This window comes from Symphalangus syndactylus, chromosome 21 (genome assembly GCF_028878055.3).
Source record: "Symphalangus syndactylus isolate Jambi chromosome 21, NHGRI_mSymSyn1-v2.1_pri, whole genome shotgun sequence".
Taxonomy (NCBI): domain Eukaryota; kingdom Metazoa; phylum Chordata; class Mammalia; order Primates; family Hylobatidae; genus Symphalangus; species Symphalangus syndactylus.
In genome coordinates this window covers 44923191-44941657 of record NC_072443.2, presented here as the reverse complement: position 1 = coordinate 44941657, position 18467 = coordinate 44923191, and the positions used below count along the sequence as shown (strand labels likewise).

The 18467-nt window shown below is 37.2% G+C and overlaps 1 protein-coding gene across 10 annotated transcripts in view; it reads right to left on the bottom strand.

The window, feature by feature from the left end:
* STXBP5L (syntaxin binding protein 5L) overlaps window positions 1-18467 on the bottom strand; it is a 493876-nt gene that overhangs the window by 315545 nt on the left and 159864 nt on the right. For 8 of the 10 annotated variants that reach the window (XM_055260425.2, XM_055260427.2, XM_063630147.1 and 5 more), the window contains exon 6: window positions 363-497. In XM_055260425.2, the coding sequence (XP_055116400.2) occupies window positions 363-497 (135 nt within the window). Of the gene's footprint in view, window positions 1-362; window positions 498-18467 lie in introns of those variants that run through there. The other 2 variants (XM_063630149.1, XM_063630150.1) reach the window with 1 other exon arrangement.

Below are 18467 nucleotides of genomic sequence, written 5' to 3'. Positions count from 1 at the left end.
TCATATGCAGTGATCATGATTATTTTTACATAACACAATTCATTCTCACTGAAAGTGGCTATATACTAAGCTTGATTATAATGAAGTGAGATTTCTATGTATAACTTTTAGAATAAGCCTTACTATTTTGTCATCACATTTTTAGATATAAAGCTTAATTATTTATGGTATTTGGAAAGCCTAAAATATTGTAATATCTATTTTTAAAAGCTTTTATGGCTTTAAGTTATTTTACTGAACTTTTCACTCAAATTCATTATAAATTAGTAATAGATGTATCAAATAACTGTGATTTGACCCATATGTTACATCACTATATGAAGTATTTAAGCCAATAAAGTGATATCCAAGTTCAAACTTACAGTTCAATTGCCTTGTTCCACATGATAACATATCCAGAAAGAATGAAAGATTCAATATTTACAATATGTGTATTTCCTCTTTCTGTTCCAACATAAAGCCATTTACTCTGGAAAGGTAGATGACAGTAAGTAATTCTGAAAGAAAGAAAATTATAATTAAAATATCTAAATTTTACATTTGGTCAGCATTATATTTTCCTTACATGTATTATGTAGTGATAGCTATATAAATAATAAAATGTACTATATACTCAAGTATAGCATGTAGTTATTCATTGAGAGTATAGGATAAATAACAATATTATAGCATTAAAAACAGTAATGTTAATAAGCACTATTAATAAGTGCCTATATGGGCATTAATTTACATTATTTCTAATTCTGAAAACAGCAAGACAGATACGTATTTCTGTTTTACAAAAATGAAACTGTGGCTGAATTTTTCTGTTTACTTGCCTAAGACAGCTAATAAGCAGCAAAACCGGGATTCAAATCCTCTCCTGTTTGGTTACAAAATTAACATCTTTCACTAAGCTACATTTGTTTCTGTTTTTAAGATCATATTTGCTTCAAATACATGAATTTCATATTATCATATTTCATAAACTTAATATTTGCTTCAAATACATAAAGATTGTATTTGCTTCAAAACATAAATTTCAGAGTTCACAGAGAAGTGGTAGCTATGTCTACATGAGATGATAAATTAGTTTTTATTCAGATGTTTGACATCTAAGCAGTAAAAAGAAAACTTATAAAGTCAGAGATCCACTGTATTTTTCCCTTCATTTTATTGTTCTGTTTTCATCTTCACAATGGGCTTTCTGACTAGCTCTAGGACCTGTTCCATAGCCAGACCAACCATGACTCCTACATATGAAATATGGGAATTTATCAGAGTCCTCTATTCACAACATTATCACTCCTTCTAGTTTGGCCTAATCATGCTTTTTGGTTACTCTACAAAAGAGAAAGAGGATAAGTTCATAGTTATCTCTTGTCAGACCAATAATTTTTTTAAAAAAAATGTGAATGACATATTTCCAATATGATATTGTCTTGTACTTCTTTATATAAGAATAAAAAGGCCAGGCGCGGTGGCTCATGCCTGTAATCCAAGCACTTTGGGAGACCGAGGCAGGTGGATCATGAGGTCAAGAGATCAAGACCATCCTGGCCAACATGGTGAAACCCTGTCTCTACTAAAAACACAAAAAATTAGCTGGGCGTGGTGGTGGGCGCCCATAGTCCCAGCTACTCGGCAGGCTGAGGCAGGAGAATCACTTGAACCCAGGAGATAGAGGTTGCAGTGAGCTGAGATTGTGCCACTGCACTCCAGCCTGGCGACAGAGAAAGACTCCGTGTCACAAAAAAAAAAAAAAAAAAAAGAATAAAAGTGAACATCCAGTGTGTCCAATTTATATTCTCAATCTGGTTCACTGAAGTTTTCAACAGCCTGTTTCTTTGAATCAAACTTCATCTATTATTCAAAGTACCCTGCAAGCTACATTCAAAAAATTAAAAGCCCCGCTATTACATAAGCAATTACTATTGATAATAGTAATTGTGTAGCCTATATGATGTCAGAAAATTTTGATTAAAACCTAAAAATCTAGAATTGCTGTTGCCAAGGGATATTTAATAATGTTGCACAGGAAATAACTTGATGGTCATGTTTCAAGGCAATGAAGAATCAATTTTCAATTCAATCTTAGGTAGAAAGAGGAAACTCACTTTAAAGAGGATTAAGATCATCCTTTCTGAATTACAGGGACAGTGGAGAAAACACTAATCCCATTAAAGAAAACATAAATATAGGGTTTCAAGTAGAAAAAAAGCAAACCTCAGTATTACATAGTCACGTCCAGGGTTAAGAAGAAAAGTGTAAGAACTACCAGGTTTCAGTAATGAGACAGAACTAGAACTATTCCTTGAACTAGTAACTACTTTTTTCCTCATCCTTATTAAATATAAACTACAGCCTTTATATCAGACAGGTTTCACCTTACATTCAATGTACAACTGATGAGTAGTGGTTACAACAACTAGATAAAGATTTTCAGGTTTTAACTGAACCCCCCCAAAAAAGAGTAATAGGATTACTTAGAATGATTGCCATAGATAAAGGAAAAGATATACTAACACTTGTGCTGTGTATTTGCTAACTCTAATATATGATTAGTTAATACCTTTATACAACTTAATTTATTGTATTTTATAATTACACTTTCACTTGTAACTTATTTCTACCACCACTACCTGATAGATGAAGGATTTTTTCTATTGCATGTAAGCCTTGGAAAAATAATCTTATTCCTATATCCATATTAACTATCATTAAATAATCGAAGATGTCCTTAGCTTTCCATCCATTCATCCATTTATTCAATCTTCACTGAATAACTCTTTATAAAAAATTACTGTTGCGGGGAGGGACCAAGATGATTGACTGGAAAGAGCTGCGGTCAGAGGCTCCCACCGAGAAGAATGAAAACGGTGAGAGAAGAATGAAAACTGCAAGTGAATCCCACACTGGCAACTGAGGTATCCAACTGAATAGGCAGTTGGCACAACCCACAGAGAGCCAGGAAAAGCAGAGTGGAGCAACAGCCCACCTGGGAGCTGCAGGTAACAGGGGAACTCCCACTCCCAGCCAAGCAAGGTGGCCTGGAAAACCTTTCCTGCCACCTGGAAAACCATGCTTTTTCCACGGATCTGTGCAACCCTCAAATCAGAAGATCCCCTTTGTGAGCCTATGCGACCAGGGCCTTGGGTCCCAAGCACAGAGCTGTGCAGATTCTCGGCGGCCGCTCAGCTAGAGACTAAGATTACCAAGTTCCCGAGGGGAGGGGCAGCTGCCTGCTGCCTAAGGTGACTGAGTCCTGTGGGGAGGGGTGGCAACCATAACTGCAGCTCCAGTCTGCCACTTTTTCCCTGCTGGTGCGAGGGAGACTGAGCGGTTTGGACACAGGAGGAATTCCCCACAGTGTAGCACAGCGGCTGTGGTGGATCATGGCCATACTGCCTCTTTAGGCTGGACCCTGACCCATCCCTCCCTCACTGGATGGGGGCCTCTCTGCAGGAATTTCAGAAACTCCAGCTAGGGATTTACAGACAGAACTCTGATCTCCCTGGGATAGAACCCCTTGCAGGAGGGGCAGCCATGGTCTCCATGGATCAGTGGACTTAGTCTTTCCCCCGATGGCTCTGCAGAACCTGGGAAGTGCAGATGAGTGGGATTCCCCCCACCACAGTGCACTCTCTCTGCCAAAGGCCAGCCAGAGTGCTTCCTTAAGTGGATTTCGGATCCCATGCCTCCTGACTGGGTGAAACCCCCCAACAAGGGTCGCCAGACACCTTATTTAGGACCATTCGTGCTAGTACAAAGTTGGTGCCCCTCTGGGATGGAGCTCCCAGAGAAAGGAGCAGGCAGTCATCTTTGCTGTTCGGCAGCCTCCACTGGTGACACCTTCAGGTGTGGGAGGGACCCAGGCAAATAGGGTCTGGAGTGGACCCCCAACAAACCAGAAGAGGGGCCTGACCGTTAAAAGAATAACAAATAGAAAGCAGCAACAACATTAACAAAAAAGTCCCCACAAAAACCCCATCCAGAGGTCAGCAGCCTCAAAGATCAAAGCTAGATAAACTCATAAAGATGGGAAAGAATCAATGAAAAAACACTGAACACTCAGAAAGCAGAGTGCTTCTCGTCCTCCAAATTATTGCAACACCTCTCTGGCAAGGGCACAGAACTGGGCAGAAGCTGAAATGAATGAATTGACAGAAGTAGGCTTCAGAAGGTGGGTAATAATGAACTTCACTGAGCTAAAGGAGCATGTTCTAACCCAATGCAAAGCTAATAACCATGATAAAACATTAGAGGAGCTGTTAACCAGAATAAACAGTTTAGAGAGAAACATAAATGAGCTGATGGAGCTGAAAAACACAACATGAGAACTTCACAATGCACCCACAATTATTGATAGCCAAATAGACAAAGTGGAGGAAAGAATTTCAGAGCTCGAAGACTATCTTGATGAAACAAGACAGGCAGATAAGATTAGGAAAAAAAGAAAAGAAAAGAAAAGAAAAAATATGAAATGGAACGAACAAAACCTCCAGGACCTATGGGGTTATGTAAAAAGACCAAACTTCCGACTGATTGAAGTACCTGAAAGGGAGAACAGGGCCAAGTTGGAAAACGTACTTCAAGATATCATCCACAAGAACTTCCCTAACTTAGCAAGACAGGCCCACATTCAAATTCAGGAAATCCAGAGAACCCCAGTAAGATACTCCATAAGAAGATCAACCCCAAGGCACATAATATCAGATTCTGTAAGGTCGAAATGAAGGAAAAAATATTATGGGCAGCCAGAAAGAAAGGCCAGGTAACCTACAAAGGCAAGTCCATCAGACTAACAGCAGACCTCTCAGCAGAAATCCTACAAGCCAAAAAAGATTAGGGGCCAATATTTAACAATCTTAAAGAAAACAATACTCAACCCAGAATTTCATATATGGCCAAACGAAGCTTCATAAGTGAAGGAGAAATAAAATCCTTTTCAGACAAGCAAATGCTGAGAGAATTTGTCACCACTAGGCCCACCTTGCAAGAGCTCCCAAAGGAAGCACTGAATATGAAAACAAACAAGCAAACAAACAAACAAACAAAAAACTGTTACCAGCTACCACAAAACCACACTGAAGTACAAAGAACAATGACGCTATAAGGCAACTACATCAACAAGTCTGCAAAATAACCAGTTAGCATCATGATGACTGGATCAAATTCACACATAACAATATTAACCTTAAATGTAAATGAGCTAAATGCCCCAATTAAAAGACACAGAATGGCAAGCTGGTAAAGAGTCAAGACCCATTGGTGTGCTGTATTCAAGTGACCCTTCTCACACGCAGGGACACATATAGGCTCAAAATAAAAGGATGAGGGAAAATCTACCAAGCAAATAAAAAGCAGAAAAAAGCAGCGGTTGCAATCCTAGTTTCTGACAAGACAGACTTTAAACCAACAAAGATCAAAAAAGACAAAGAAGGGCATTACATAATGGTAAAAAGTTCAATTCAACAAGAAGAGCCAACTATCCTAAATTTCTATGCCTCACTTCAAGAGCAACGAAATTCATAAAACAAGTTCTTAGAAATCTACAAAAAGATTTAGACTCCCACAATAATAATAGGAGACTTTAATACTTCACTGTCAATATTAGATCACTGAGACAGAAAGTTGACAAGAATCTTCAGGAATCAAACTCAGCTCTGGCTTAAGTTGGTCTGGGTATCTACAGAACTCTCCATCCAAAAACAGCAGAATATACATTCTTCTCAGCACCACATGTGGCTTACTCTAAAATCGATCAATCATTTAATTGGAAGTAAAACAATCCTCAGCAAATGCAAAAGAACTAAAATCATAACAGTCTCTCAGACCATGGAGCAATGAAATTAGAACTCAAGACTAAGAAACACAGTCAAACCCACACAACTAAATGGAAATGCAACGACATGCTCCTGAATGACTCCTGGGTAATGAAATTAAGGCAGAAATCAAGAAGTTCTGTGAAACCAATGAGAACAAATAAACAATACACCAGAATCTCTGGGACACAGAAAAAGCAGTGTTAAGAAGGAAATTTATAGAACTAAATGCCCACATTGAAAAGCGAGAAAGATCTCAAATTGACACCATAATATCACAACTAGAGAACCAAGAGCAAACAAACCCCAAAGATAGCAGAAGACAAGAAATAACCAAGATCAGAGCAGAACCGAAGGCGACAGAGACATGAAAAACCCTTCAAAAAAGTCAACAAATCCAGGAGCTGGTTTTTTGAAAGAATAATGAAATAGACCACTAGCTAGACTAATAAAGATGGAAGAATCAAATTGATACAATAAAAAATGATAAAGGGGATATCACCACTGACCCCACAGAAATGCAAACAACTACCAGAGAATACTATAAACAAATAAATTAGTTTATTTGCATTAATTTATTTGCATACTATATAAATTAGAAAATCCAGAGGAAATGGATAAATTCCTGAACACGTACACCCTCCCAAGACTGAACTAGGAAGAAGTTAAACCCCTGAATAGAAAAATAATGAGTTCTGAAATTGAGGCAGTAATAAATAGCCTATCAACCAAAAAAAGCCCAGGACCAGACAGATTTATAGCTGAATTCTACCAGAGGTACAAAGCAGAGCTGGTACCATTTATTCTGAAACTATTGCAAACAAATTAAAAGGAAGGACCCCTGCGTCAATCATTTTATGAGGCCAGCATCATCCTGATACCAAAACCTGGCAGAGATACAACTAAAAAAGAAACTTCAGGCCAATATCCTGATGAACATCAATGCAAAAATCCTCAATAAAATACTGGCAAACCAAGTCCAACAGCACATCAAAAAGTTTATCTACCACGATCAAGCTGGCTTCATCCCCGGGATGCGAGGCTGGTAACAACATATTCAAATCAATAAATGTAATTCATCATGTAAACAAAACTAAAGACAAAAAAACCACAGGATTATCTTAATAGATGCAGAAAAGGCCTTTTATAAAATTCAACATCTCTTCATGTTAAAAACTCTCAATAAGCTAGGTATTGATGGAACATAACTCAAAATAATAAGAGCCATTTAGAACAAACCCACAGCCAGTATCATACTGAATGAGCAAAAGCTGGAAGCATTTCCCTTGAAAACCAGCACAAGACAAGGATGCCCTCTCTCACCACTCCTATTCAACATAGTATTGGGAGTTCTGGCCAGGGAAGTCAGGCAAGAGAAAGAAATAAAGGGTATTCAGATAGGAAGAGAGGAAGTCAAACTGTCTCTGTTTGTAGATAACATAATCATACATATAGAAAATCCTATTGCTTCAGCCTAAAAGCTTCTTAAGCTGATAAGCAACTTCAGCAAAGTCTCAGCATACAAAATCAATGTGCAAAATCACAACCATTCCTACATACCAACAACAGACAAGCAGAGAGCCAAATCATGAATGAACTCCCATTCACAATTGCTACAAAGAGAATAAAATACCTAGGAATACAGCTAACAATGGATGTCAAGGAGCTCTTCAAGGAGAACTACAAACCACTGCTCAAGGAAATCAGAGAGGACATAAACAAATGGAAAAAACATTCCATGCTCATAGGCAGGAAGAATCAATATTGTGAAAATGGCCATACTACCTAAAGTAATTTAAAGATTCAATGCTATTTCCATTAAAATACCACTGACATTCTTCACAGAATTAGAAAAAACTACTTTAAAATTCATATGGAGCCAAAAAAGAGCCCATATAACCAAGAAAATTCTAAGCAAAAAGAAGAAAGCTGCAGGCACCATGATACCCGACTTTAAGCTATACCACAAGGCTACAGTAACCAAAACAGCATGGTACTGGTACCAAAACAGACAGACCAATGGAACAGAATATAGATCTCAGAAATAAGACCACACATCTACAACCATCTGAACTTCGACAAACCTGACAAAAAGAAGCAATGGGGAAAGGATTCCCTATTTAATATACGGCACTGGGAGAACTGGCAAGCCATATTCAGAAAATTGAAACTGGATCCCTTCCTTAAAACTTATAAAAAAAATTAACTCAAGATGGATTAAATACTTAAACGTAAAACCCCAAACTATAAAAACTCTGGAAGAAAATCTAGGCAATACCATTCAGGACATAGGCACGGGCAAAGATTTCATGATAAAAACATCAAAAGCAATTGCAACAAAAGCAAAAATTGACAAACGGGATCTAATTAAGCTAAAGAGCTTCTGCCCAGCAAAAGAAACTATCATCAGAGTAAACAGACAACCTACAGAATGGGAGAAAAATTTTGCAATCTATCCATCTGACAAAGGTCTAATATCCAGAATCTACAAGGAATTTAAACAAATTTACAAGAAAAAAAAAAAGAAAAAAAGAATCCATTAAAAAGTGGGCAAAGGACATGAACAGAAACTTCTCCAAAGATAACATCCATGCGTCCAAAAAACATGAAAAAAAGTTCAATATCACTGATCATTAGAGAAATGCAAATCAAAACCACAATGTGATACCATCTCACTCCAGTCAGAATGGTGATCATTAAAAAGTCAAGAAACAACAGATGCTGGCGAGGCTGTGGAGAAATAAGAATGCTTTTATACTGTTGGTGGGAATGTAAATTAGTTCAACCATTGTGGAAGACAGTGTGACAATTCCTCAGAGACCTACAACCAGAAATACTATTTGACCCAGCAATCTCATTACTGGGTATATACCCAGAGGAATATAAATCATTCTATTATGAAGATATGTACATGCATATGTTCATTACAGCACTATTCATAATATCGAAGACATGGAATCAACCCAAATGCCCATCAATGATAGTCTGGATAAAGAAAATATGATACATATACACCATGGAATACTATGCAGCCAAAAAAAGAATGAGATCATGATCTTTGCAGGGACAAGGATGGAGCTCAAAGCTATCATCCTCAGCAAACTAACGCAGGAGCAGAAAACCAAACACCGCATGTTCTCACTTATTAAGTAGGAGCTGAACAATGAGAACACATTGGGAACAACACATACTGGGGCCTGTTGGGGGAGGTTGGGAGGGAGGGAAAGTGTCATAATAAATAGCTGCATGCAGGGCTCAATACGGATGTGATGGGTTTGTTAGGTGCAGCAAACCTCCATGACACATGTTTATCTACATTAACAAACCTGGATGTCCTTCACATGTATCCCAGAACTTTAAATTAAATTTTTAAAAATGTATTGTCCCAGATTATAACACACACATCCGTTTTTCTTCAAATCATACTATCTAACAAGAGAGACAAAACAAGCAGACAAGTAAGAAAAATAAAACTAAAATGTAATAATTTCTATAGACTCTAAAGAAGGAAGAGATTAATTACAGTAAGAAAAATCAAGAAAAGCTAATGTAGAAAGTTGTGTTTCAATTGGGCCATTAATGATCAAAACACAAAATAAATAAATTTTTCTCAACTTTGAATAATGGGCAGACCTTTGAATTTTTTAATATTCTTTACTTTTGACTTACTCTTAGAAATTTTACTTACGTATAAAAACAAAATAAAATATAAATTTTTCACACTTATGACTCTTTACACACATAAAACAAAAAATCTAAATTAATTACAAAAAACTACAACCAGAATTTAAATGAATATTCATTAATGTGACAGTTGAATTTTTTTTACAGAAATAAAATAACCTCAAAATATGAATATGGTTCTAACTGCACAGGTTCTATTGAGTTTCATGTGTCCATACTTAGTTTGTACCTTTTCACTGTATTTATCTATTCTAACAGCTTTTTTTTTTTTTTATCAAAAGTTATTTAAGGAATCTCCATACTGTTTACCAGAGTGGTTGTACTAGTTTACATTCCCACCAACAGTGTAAAAGTGTTTCCTTTTCACCACATCCACACCAATGCCTATTTTTTTTATTTTTTAATTGTGGCCATTAGTGCAGGAGTAAGGTGGCATTACATTGTGGTTTTGATTTGCATTTCCCTGATAATTAGTGATGTTGAGCATTTTTTCATATGTTTCTTGGCCACTTGTATATCTTTTTTTTTTTTTTTTTTTTTTTTTGAGACAGAGTCTCACTCTGTTGCCAGGCTGGAGTGCAGTGGCATGATCTCAGCTCGCTGCAACCTCTGCCTCTCAGGTTCAAGCGATTCTCCTGCCTCAGCCTCCCAAGCAGCTGGACTATAGAAGCACGCCACCACATCCAGCTAATTTTTGTATTTTTAGTAGAGACGGGCTTTCACCATGTTGGCCAGGATGGTCTCCAACTCTTGACCTCATGATCCACCCACCTCAGCTTCCTAAAGTGCTGGGATTATAGGTGTGAGCCACTGTGCCCAGTCCACTTGTACATCTTTTGAGAACTGTCTATTCATGTCCTTAGCCCACTTTTTGATGGGATTATTTGTTTTTATTTGTTTTCTTGCTGATTTGTTTGAGTTCATTGTAGGTTCCGGATATAGTCCTTTGTCAGATGCATAGGTTGCCAAGATTTTCTCCCACTCTGTGGGTTGCCTGTTTACTCTGCTAATTATTTCTTTTGCTATGCACAAGCTTTTTAGTTTAACTAAGTCCCATCTATTTATCTTTGTTTTTGCTGCATCTTGGTCATGAGCTCTTTGCCTATGCCAATGTCTAGAAGAGTTTTTCCAATGATATCTTCTAGGATTTTTGTGGTTTCCGGTCTTAGATTCAAGCCTTTGATCCATCTTGAGTTGATTTTTCTATAAGGTGAGAGATGTGGATCCACTTTCATTCTCTACATGTGACTTGCCAATTATACCAGCACCACTTGTTGAATTGGGTGTTCTTTCCCACTTTATGTTTTTGTTTGGTTTGTCGAAGATCAGTTGGCTGTAAGTGTTTGGCTTTATTTTTGGGTTCCCTATTTAGTTCCATTTCCCTACATGTCTATTTTTATATCTGCACCATGCTGTTTTGTTAACTACAGTTTTGTAGTATAGTTTGAAGTCAGGTCATGTGATGCCTCCAGATTTGTTCTTTTTGCTTAGTCTTGCTTTGGTTATGCAGGCTCTTTTTTGGTTCCACATTAATTTTAGGATTGTTTTTTCTAGTTCTGTGAAGAATGATGATGGTATTTTAATGGGAATTGCATTGAATCTGTAGATTGTTCTTGGCAGTGTGGTCATTTTCACAATATTGATTGTACCCATCCATGAGCATGAGATGTGTTTCTACTTGTTTGTGTTCTATTATTTCTTGATTCTTTTGTCAGGATATTATTTGTTACCTACCATATAAGTTAAAATTATAAAACTTTTATTATCTTGCCTGGATCAAGCAAGAAAAATATATGGTCAAAAGATTTCATGAGCAGTCATAAATTCATATGATGATTGACATATAGAAGATTTACTAATGTAATAAACACTTCGCAGATACTATGTACCAGCACGTAGATGCTACAGACACATATCATCTGACACACTCATAGTCCTTCAGAAATTCATAATTAAAAATAATTTGACAGAACTGAATGATAAATATTATTTTCATTTATGTAATACCCTGTCTGCAGTAAATACCCAAAAATATTTCTTCACTAAAACTTAAGTGGCAAAATACTAAGATCTTTGTTTTGAAGACTGTTAATTTTCTTTATCTGTTCTTAAAATAATCACCTAATCATCTAATTTTCTCTAACTTTTCTCTTAACCAACAGAAGTCATTTGTAATGCAAGCATTTTATGTCATATGTACTAAGCTTTATATTCTCTATACTGTCTTGTCTTTTTATATATTCATGTATGTTTATTTTGTGGTTTGTAAAAATAATTTCAACTTTTATTTTAGATTCAGGAGGTACATGTATAGGTGTGCTGCATGGGTATATTGAGTGATGCTGAGGTAAGCATAGTACCCAACAGTCAATTTATTAACTCTTGCCCCCTACTAGTCTCTAGTGTCTATTTTTGCCATCTTTTATCCAAGTACATCCAATGTTTAGCTCCCATGTATACTTGAGAACATGTGGTGTTTGGTTTTCTGTTCCTGTGTAAATTTTCTTAAGATAATGGCCTCCAGCTGCATCCATATAGCTGCAAAGACCGTGATTTCATTTTTTTATGGCTGCATAATACTCTGTAGTGTATATGCACCAATTTGCTTCCTCCAATCCACTGTCAAGGGGCACCTGGGTTAATTCCACATCTTTGATATTGTGAATAGTGCTGCAATGAACGTACTTGTGTCATTTTGGTAGAACAATTTATTTTTCTTTGGATATATATATCCAGTAATGGGATTTCTGGGTCAAATGGTAGATCAATTTTGTTTGTGAAATCTCCACACTGCTTTCCACAGTAGCTGAACTAGTAACATTCCCACCAAAGGTGTACAAAGATTCCTTTTTCTCCACAGCTTTGTCAGCATTTGTGGTTTTTAGACTTTTTAATAATAGCCATTCTGATGGGTAGGAGATAATATCTCATTGTGGTTTTTGATTTGCATTTCTCTGATGATTAGTTATGTGGGGTATTTTTTCATTTTTATTGAACACTTGTATGTCTTCTTTTGAAAAGTGTCTGTTAATGTGTTTTGCCCAATTTTTAATGGGGTTATATGTTTCTTGCTTGTTGAATTATCTAAGTTCCTTATAGATCCTGGATATTTGACCTTTCTTTGATGCATAGTTTGTAAACATGTTCTACCATTCTGTGGTATATCTGTTTCTTCTGGTGACAGTTTATCTTGCTGTGCAGAAGTTCCTTAGTTTAATTAGGTCCAACTTGTCAATTTTTGATTTTGCTGTAATTGCTTTTGAAGACCTAGTCATAAATTCTTTCCCAAGGCCAATGTCCAGAATGATATTTCACAAGATTTCTAGGATTCTTATAGTTTGAGGTCTGACATTTAAAACTTTAAACCATCTTGAGTTAATTTTTGTGTATGGCAGAGGTCTAGTTCATTTTTCTGCATATAGGTAGCCAAGTATCACAGCACCATTTATTGAACAGGGAGTACTTTTCCCACTGGTTATTTTTGTTGACTTTGTCAAAGATCAGATGGCTGTGGGTGTGTAGCTTTATTTCTGGGTTCTCTATTCTGTTCCATTGGTCTATCTCTCTTTGTGTACCTGTAGGATGCTGTTTTGGTTACTGTACACTTATAGTAGTATAGTTTGAGTCAGGTAATGTAATGTGTCTGGCTTTGTTCTTTTTGCTTAGGTTTGATTTGGCTATTTGGGCTCTTTTTTGATTCCACATGAATTTATAATAGTTTTTTTCTAATTCTGTAAAGAATGACTCTGATAGTTTGATAAGTATAGCGTTGAATCTTTACATTGCTTTGGGAAGTATGGCCATTTTAACAATATTGGTTCTGCCAATCCATAAGCATGAAATATTTTTCCATTTTTTTTGTGTCACCTATGATTTCTTTCAGCTGTGTTTTGTGTTTCTCCTTAAAGAGATATTTCATATCTTGGGTTATATGTATTCCTAGGTATTTTTTGCTTGTGATTATTGTATATGGGATTGTTTTCTTTGTTTGGTTTGCAGCTTGAACATTATTGGTAGATAGAAATGCTACTGATTTTGTATCTGGAAACTTTACTTAACTCATCAGTTCCACGAGCTTTTCAGTGGAGTCTTCAGGGTTTTCTAGGTATAGAATTATATCATCAGCAAAAAGACATAGTTTTTCTTCTTCTTTTCCTAGTTGGATGCCTTTTATTTCTTTCTCTTGCCTGATTGCTCTGGGTAGGACTTCCAGTACTATGTTGAATAAGAGTGTTGAGAGTAAGCATCCTTGTCTCATTCCAGTTCTCAAGGGAAATGCTTTCAGCTTTAGCCTGTTCAGTATGATATTGGCTATAGGTTTATTATAAATAGCTCTTACCATTCTGTGGTATATATTCCTTCGTTGCCTAGGTTGTTGATGTTTCTTATTATGAAGAGATGTTAGATTTTATCAACAGCATTTTCTGTGTAAATTGAGATGATCATATGGTTTTTAATTTTTTATGTTGTGATTTATTGATTTGCGTATGTTGAATCAACTTTGCATCCTAGGAGTGAAGCCTAATTGATCATGGTGAATTAACTTTTTGTTGTGTTGTTGGATTCTTTTTCTTAGTATTCTGTTGAGGATTTTTGCATCTATGTTCATTGGGGATATTGGCCTGTATTGTTCTTTTTTCATTGTGTCTTTGCCAGGTTTTGGTATCAGTGTGATACTGGCTTCATAAAATGAATAATAAAGGAGGTCCCTCTTCCCTGAATTTTGGAATAATATCAGAAGAATTGGCACCAGCTTTCTCTGTATGTCTGGTAGAATTTGACTGTGACTCCATCTTGTCTGGAGCTTTTATTTTTGTTTGGCAGGTTTTTCACTACTGATTTAATTTTGGAACTTGATATTGGTCTGTTCAGGGTTTCAATTTCTTCCTGATTCATTCTTGGGAGGCTGTGTTTCCAGGGATTTATCCATTTCCTCTAGATAACGTAGATTGTGTGCAAAGAGGTGTTCATAGTAGTCTTACAGGATATTTTATATTTTTGTGAGATCAGTTATAATGTCACCTTTGTTGCTTCTGATTGCTTATTTGGATCTTCCCTCTTTTTTCTTTGTTAATCTAGCTAGTGTTCTACCAATATCTATTCTTTCAAAGAACCAACTTTTTGTTTTGTCAATACATTGTATGGATTTTGGGGGTCTCGATTTTATTTAGTTCTGCTCTGATTTTAGTTCTTTCTTTTCCGATGCTAGCTTTAGGATAAGTTTGTTCTTGTTTTTCCACTTCCTCTAGATTTGATGTTAGATCATTAATTTGAGATCTTTATGACTTTTTGAGACATGCGTTTAGTACTATAAACTTTCCTCTTAACATTGCTTTTGCTGCATCCCAGAGATTTTAGTATGTTATGTCTCTGTTTTCATTTATGTCAAATAATTTTTTTATTTCTGCCTTAATTTCACTGTTTACCAAAAGTCAATCAGGAGCAAGTTTTTAAAATTTTCATGTAATTGTGTGGTAATAAAAGATCTTGGTATTGATTATTTTTATTCCACTGTTTTCTGAGAGTATGTCTGATATGATTTCAGTTTGTTTGAGTTTATTGAGACTTGCTTTATGGACCAGGATGTGGTCAAGTTTGGAGTATGTTCTGTGTGCAGATGAGAAGAGTGATTATCCTATAGTAGATGGGTGGAACATTCTGTAGACCTATATTAGTTCCAATTAGGTCAAGTGTTGAATTTAATCCAGAATTTCATTGTTAAGTTTTCTGCTTCAAGAATCTGTTTAATGCTCCCAATGGGGTTTTAAAGACCTCACTATTATTGTGTAGCTGTCTAAGTCTTTTTATAGGTCTAGGGGTACTTGTTTTATGAATCTGGGTGCTCCAATTTGGGTGCATATATATTTGGCATAGTTAAATTTTCATGTCAAATTAACCCCTTCATCATTATGTAATGTCCTTCTTTATCCTTTTATATGGTTGTTGGTTTAAAGTCTGTTTTATCTGATATGAGAATAGGAACTACTTTTTTGTTTTTGATTTGTGTGACAGATATTTCTCCAACCCTTTACTCTGAGCCTGTGGGTACTGTTAGGTGTGCAATGGGTCTCTTGAAGACAGCAGAGAGATGAGTCTTGCTTTTTTCATCTACCTTACCACTCTATGCCTTTTAAGTGGGGCATTTTTAAGGACTGCAAATACTTGAAAGCTTTTCCGCATTCCTTAAATTTGTAGGGTTTTCTTGCAGATGCATAGCAAGGCTTGGAGTCAGGGTGAAGACTTTTGCAAACTAATTAAACTAAGGAAGCTCCTGGCCAATAGAGGTTTTCTTCTACAGAGTATGAATGTCTTTTCTACACTGGTTACACTCAGAAGTGTTCCCTCTATTCTGAGCTCTCATGTGTGTCATATTGATTGATATTGGTCTGTTCAGGGTTTCAGTTTCTTCCTGATTCATTCTTGGGCATAACTATTCACTGAAGTTTTCTCTACAATTCTTACAATCACAGAGTTCCCCTCTATTGTAGCTTCTTGAAGAACTCCACTCTCAACTGTCTTCAACTCTTTTTATTGTAACTAAGAGATCAGGCTGTGTATAAAGAGCTGAAATCTCTGAGCCCAGGTGCTTGCTGTTCTCCAGTATCATGTATCTGCAGACGTATCTCTGAATCATGTCCAGTAAAGTTCACTCCACTGGGTGAACTCCACAGTCATATCACCAAAGTTCACTGAATCCTGATACCAATTTGCCAGACAGTCACCCACCATCCTTTTTATTATGTCTTTGTCTTTTTCTCATAAAGGAAGATTGGTTCCCTGGTAAGGAAGCCACAGGACAAATCAATGGCTGCCATGCTGTGAGGCTGACGGTGAAATGTACCTGAATTCTCCCTTCATTGATACCAAGATCATTTTGGGGAAGCTTATGAATCTATGTAGATAGAGGCAATCTCTATCTCTCTATATATATACACAGGGTTATTTGGAGTCCAGAATGCACCAGAATTGCAGGATCTGTGAGATGGGAGGATGCTGGGGACCATGATAATGTGCCTGAAATGGAGAAAATTATTTTCTTTCTGGAAAAAAAAATTCACAATAACATCCTTGGAGGCCTTTGAAGGGAGTACAGTGGATGCTCCCTGCAGACATGCCAATTATAAACCAGATTCTTTGTAGGGAACAATGGCCAGAGTAGCCTTTTGAACCTGGCCACATCAGGAGGACCCATCGTCCTTGCAGATGCAAGTGGAGCAGGCCAGGCCACTCTACAAAGGTATTCCTGACAAAACTTGAACTTTACCATTCCATTCCACAGCTGAGCCATTTCATTTCTCTGGCCTCATAATACAGTTTGAATATGTGTCCCCTCCAAATCTCATGTTGAAATGTGATGTCTGATGTTGGAAATGGGTATAGTGTTTGGGTCATGGAGGCAGATCTCTCTGCCTTGATGACTAATCTTATAGAGTCAGAACTCACTCATTATCATGAGGACAGCACCATCATGGTATGGTAGTCTTCACAATAATGAGTGAGTTCTTACCCTATAAGCTCATATGAGACCTAGTTGTTTAAAAGAACCTGGCACCTCCTGCCTCTCTCTCTTGCTCCCTGTCTAACCACATGATACTCTGCTCCTCCTTTTCCTTCCACCATGATTGTAAGCTTTCAGAGGTGCTCACAAGAAGCAGATGCTGACATCCCACTTCCTGTACAGCCTGCAGTACTGTGAGCCAAAATAAATCTCTTTTCTTATAACTTACCTAGTCTCAGGTATCCCTTTATAGCAATGCAAATAAAGTAACACAACCTGTCTTACTCAAATTTAAACACTGCTAATTTATATCCCCTTCTAGTGAAAAAGAGCAGTCATCAAACAATCACCAATTTTCAAACCAACTCTAAAAAACATATCAAGATATTTGATAATATAATGTGCTTTCCACATATCTTCATATCAGTACCACAGGTTGAACAGAAAATTATACTAATAGGGATACATAGAAAAGTCTACATTTTCATTTAAAAAACATCAACTGCTAAAGTATATGATTGAAAAACTGTTTAACAATGGTTAAAACAGAAAAAAATGGGAGTATTGCTTGGCTTCAAGTTCAACATAAACCAACAGTATAACCGCTCTATAACCAAGATTACAAAATTAAACGTAATCTTAAGTATAATATATTCAGTAATGGCATCCATTGTATAGATCACATTTCAATTAGTTCCATTTGATATGCAAAAAGCTTAAAAAATACTGGCAAACAAGGGGATTGCTGGCAAGATGGCCAAATAGGAACAACTCTGGTCTGCAGTTCCCAGCGAGATCGACACAGAAGGTGGGTGATTTCTGTATTTCCAACTGAGGTACCTGGTTCGTCTCATTGGGAATGGTTGGACAGTGGGTGCAGCCCACGGAGGGTGATCTGAAGCAGGGTGGGGCATCGCCTCACCCAGGAAGTGCAAGAAGTCGGGGAATTTTCTCCCCTAACCAAGGGAAGCCATGAGGGACTGAGCCTGAGGAAGGATGCACACTCCAGCCTAAATACTGCATTTATCCCATGGTCTTCACAACCCCGCAGACCAAGAGGTTGCCTATGGTGCCTACCCCACCAGGGCCCTGGGTTTCAAGCACAAAACTGGGTGGCCATTAGGGAAAACACCGAACTAGCTGCAGGTGTTTTTCTTTCCACACCCAAGTGGCGCCTGGAATACCAGCGAGACAGAACTGTTCACTCCCCTGGAAATGGGTGCTGAAGTCAGGGAGCCAAGTGGTCTGGCTCGGTGGGTCCCACCCCCACAGAGCCCAGCAAACTAAGATCCACTGGCTTGAAATTCTCACTGCCAGCACAACAGCAGTCAGAGATCAACCTGGGACACTTGAGCTTGGTGGGGGGAGGGGCATCCACCATTGGTGCAGCTTGAGTAACCGGTTTTAAGCTCACAGAGTAAACAAAGCAGCTAGGAAGTTTGAACTGGGCAGAGCTCACTGCAGCTGAGCAAGGCTGCTGT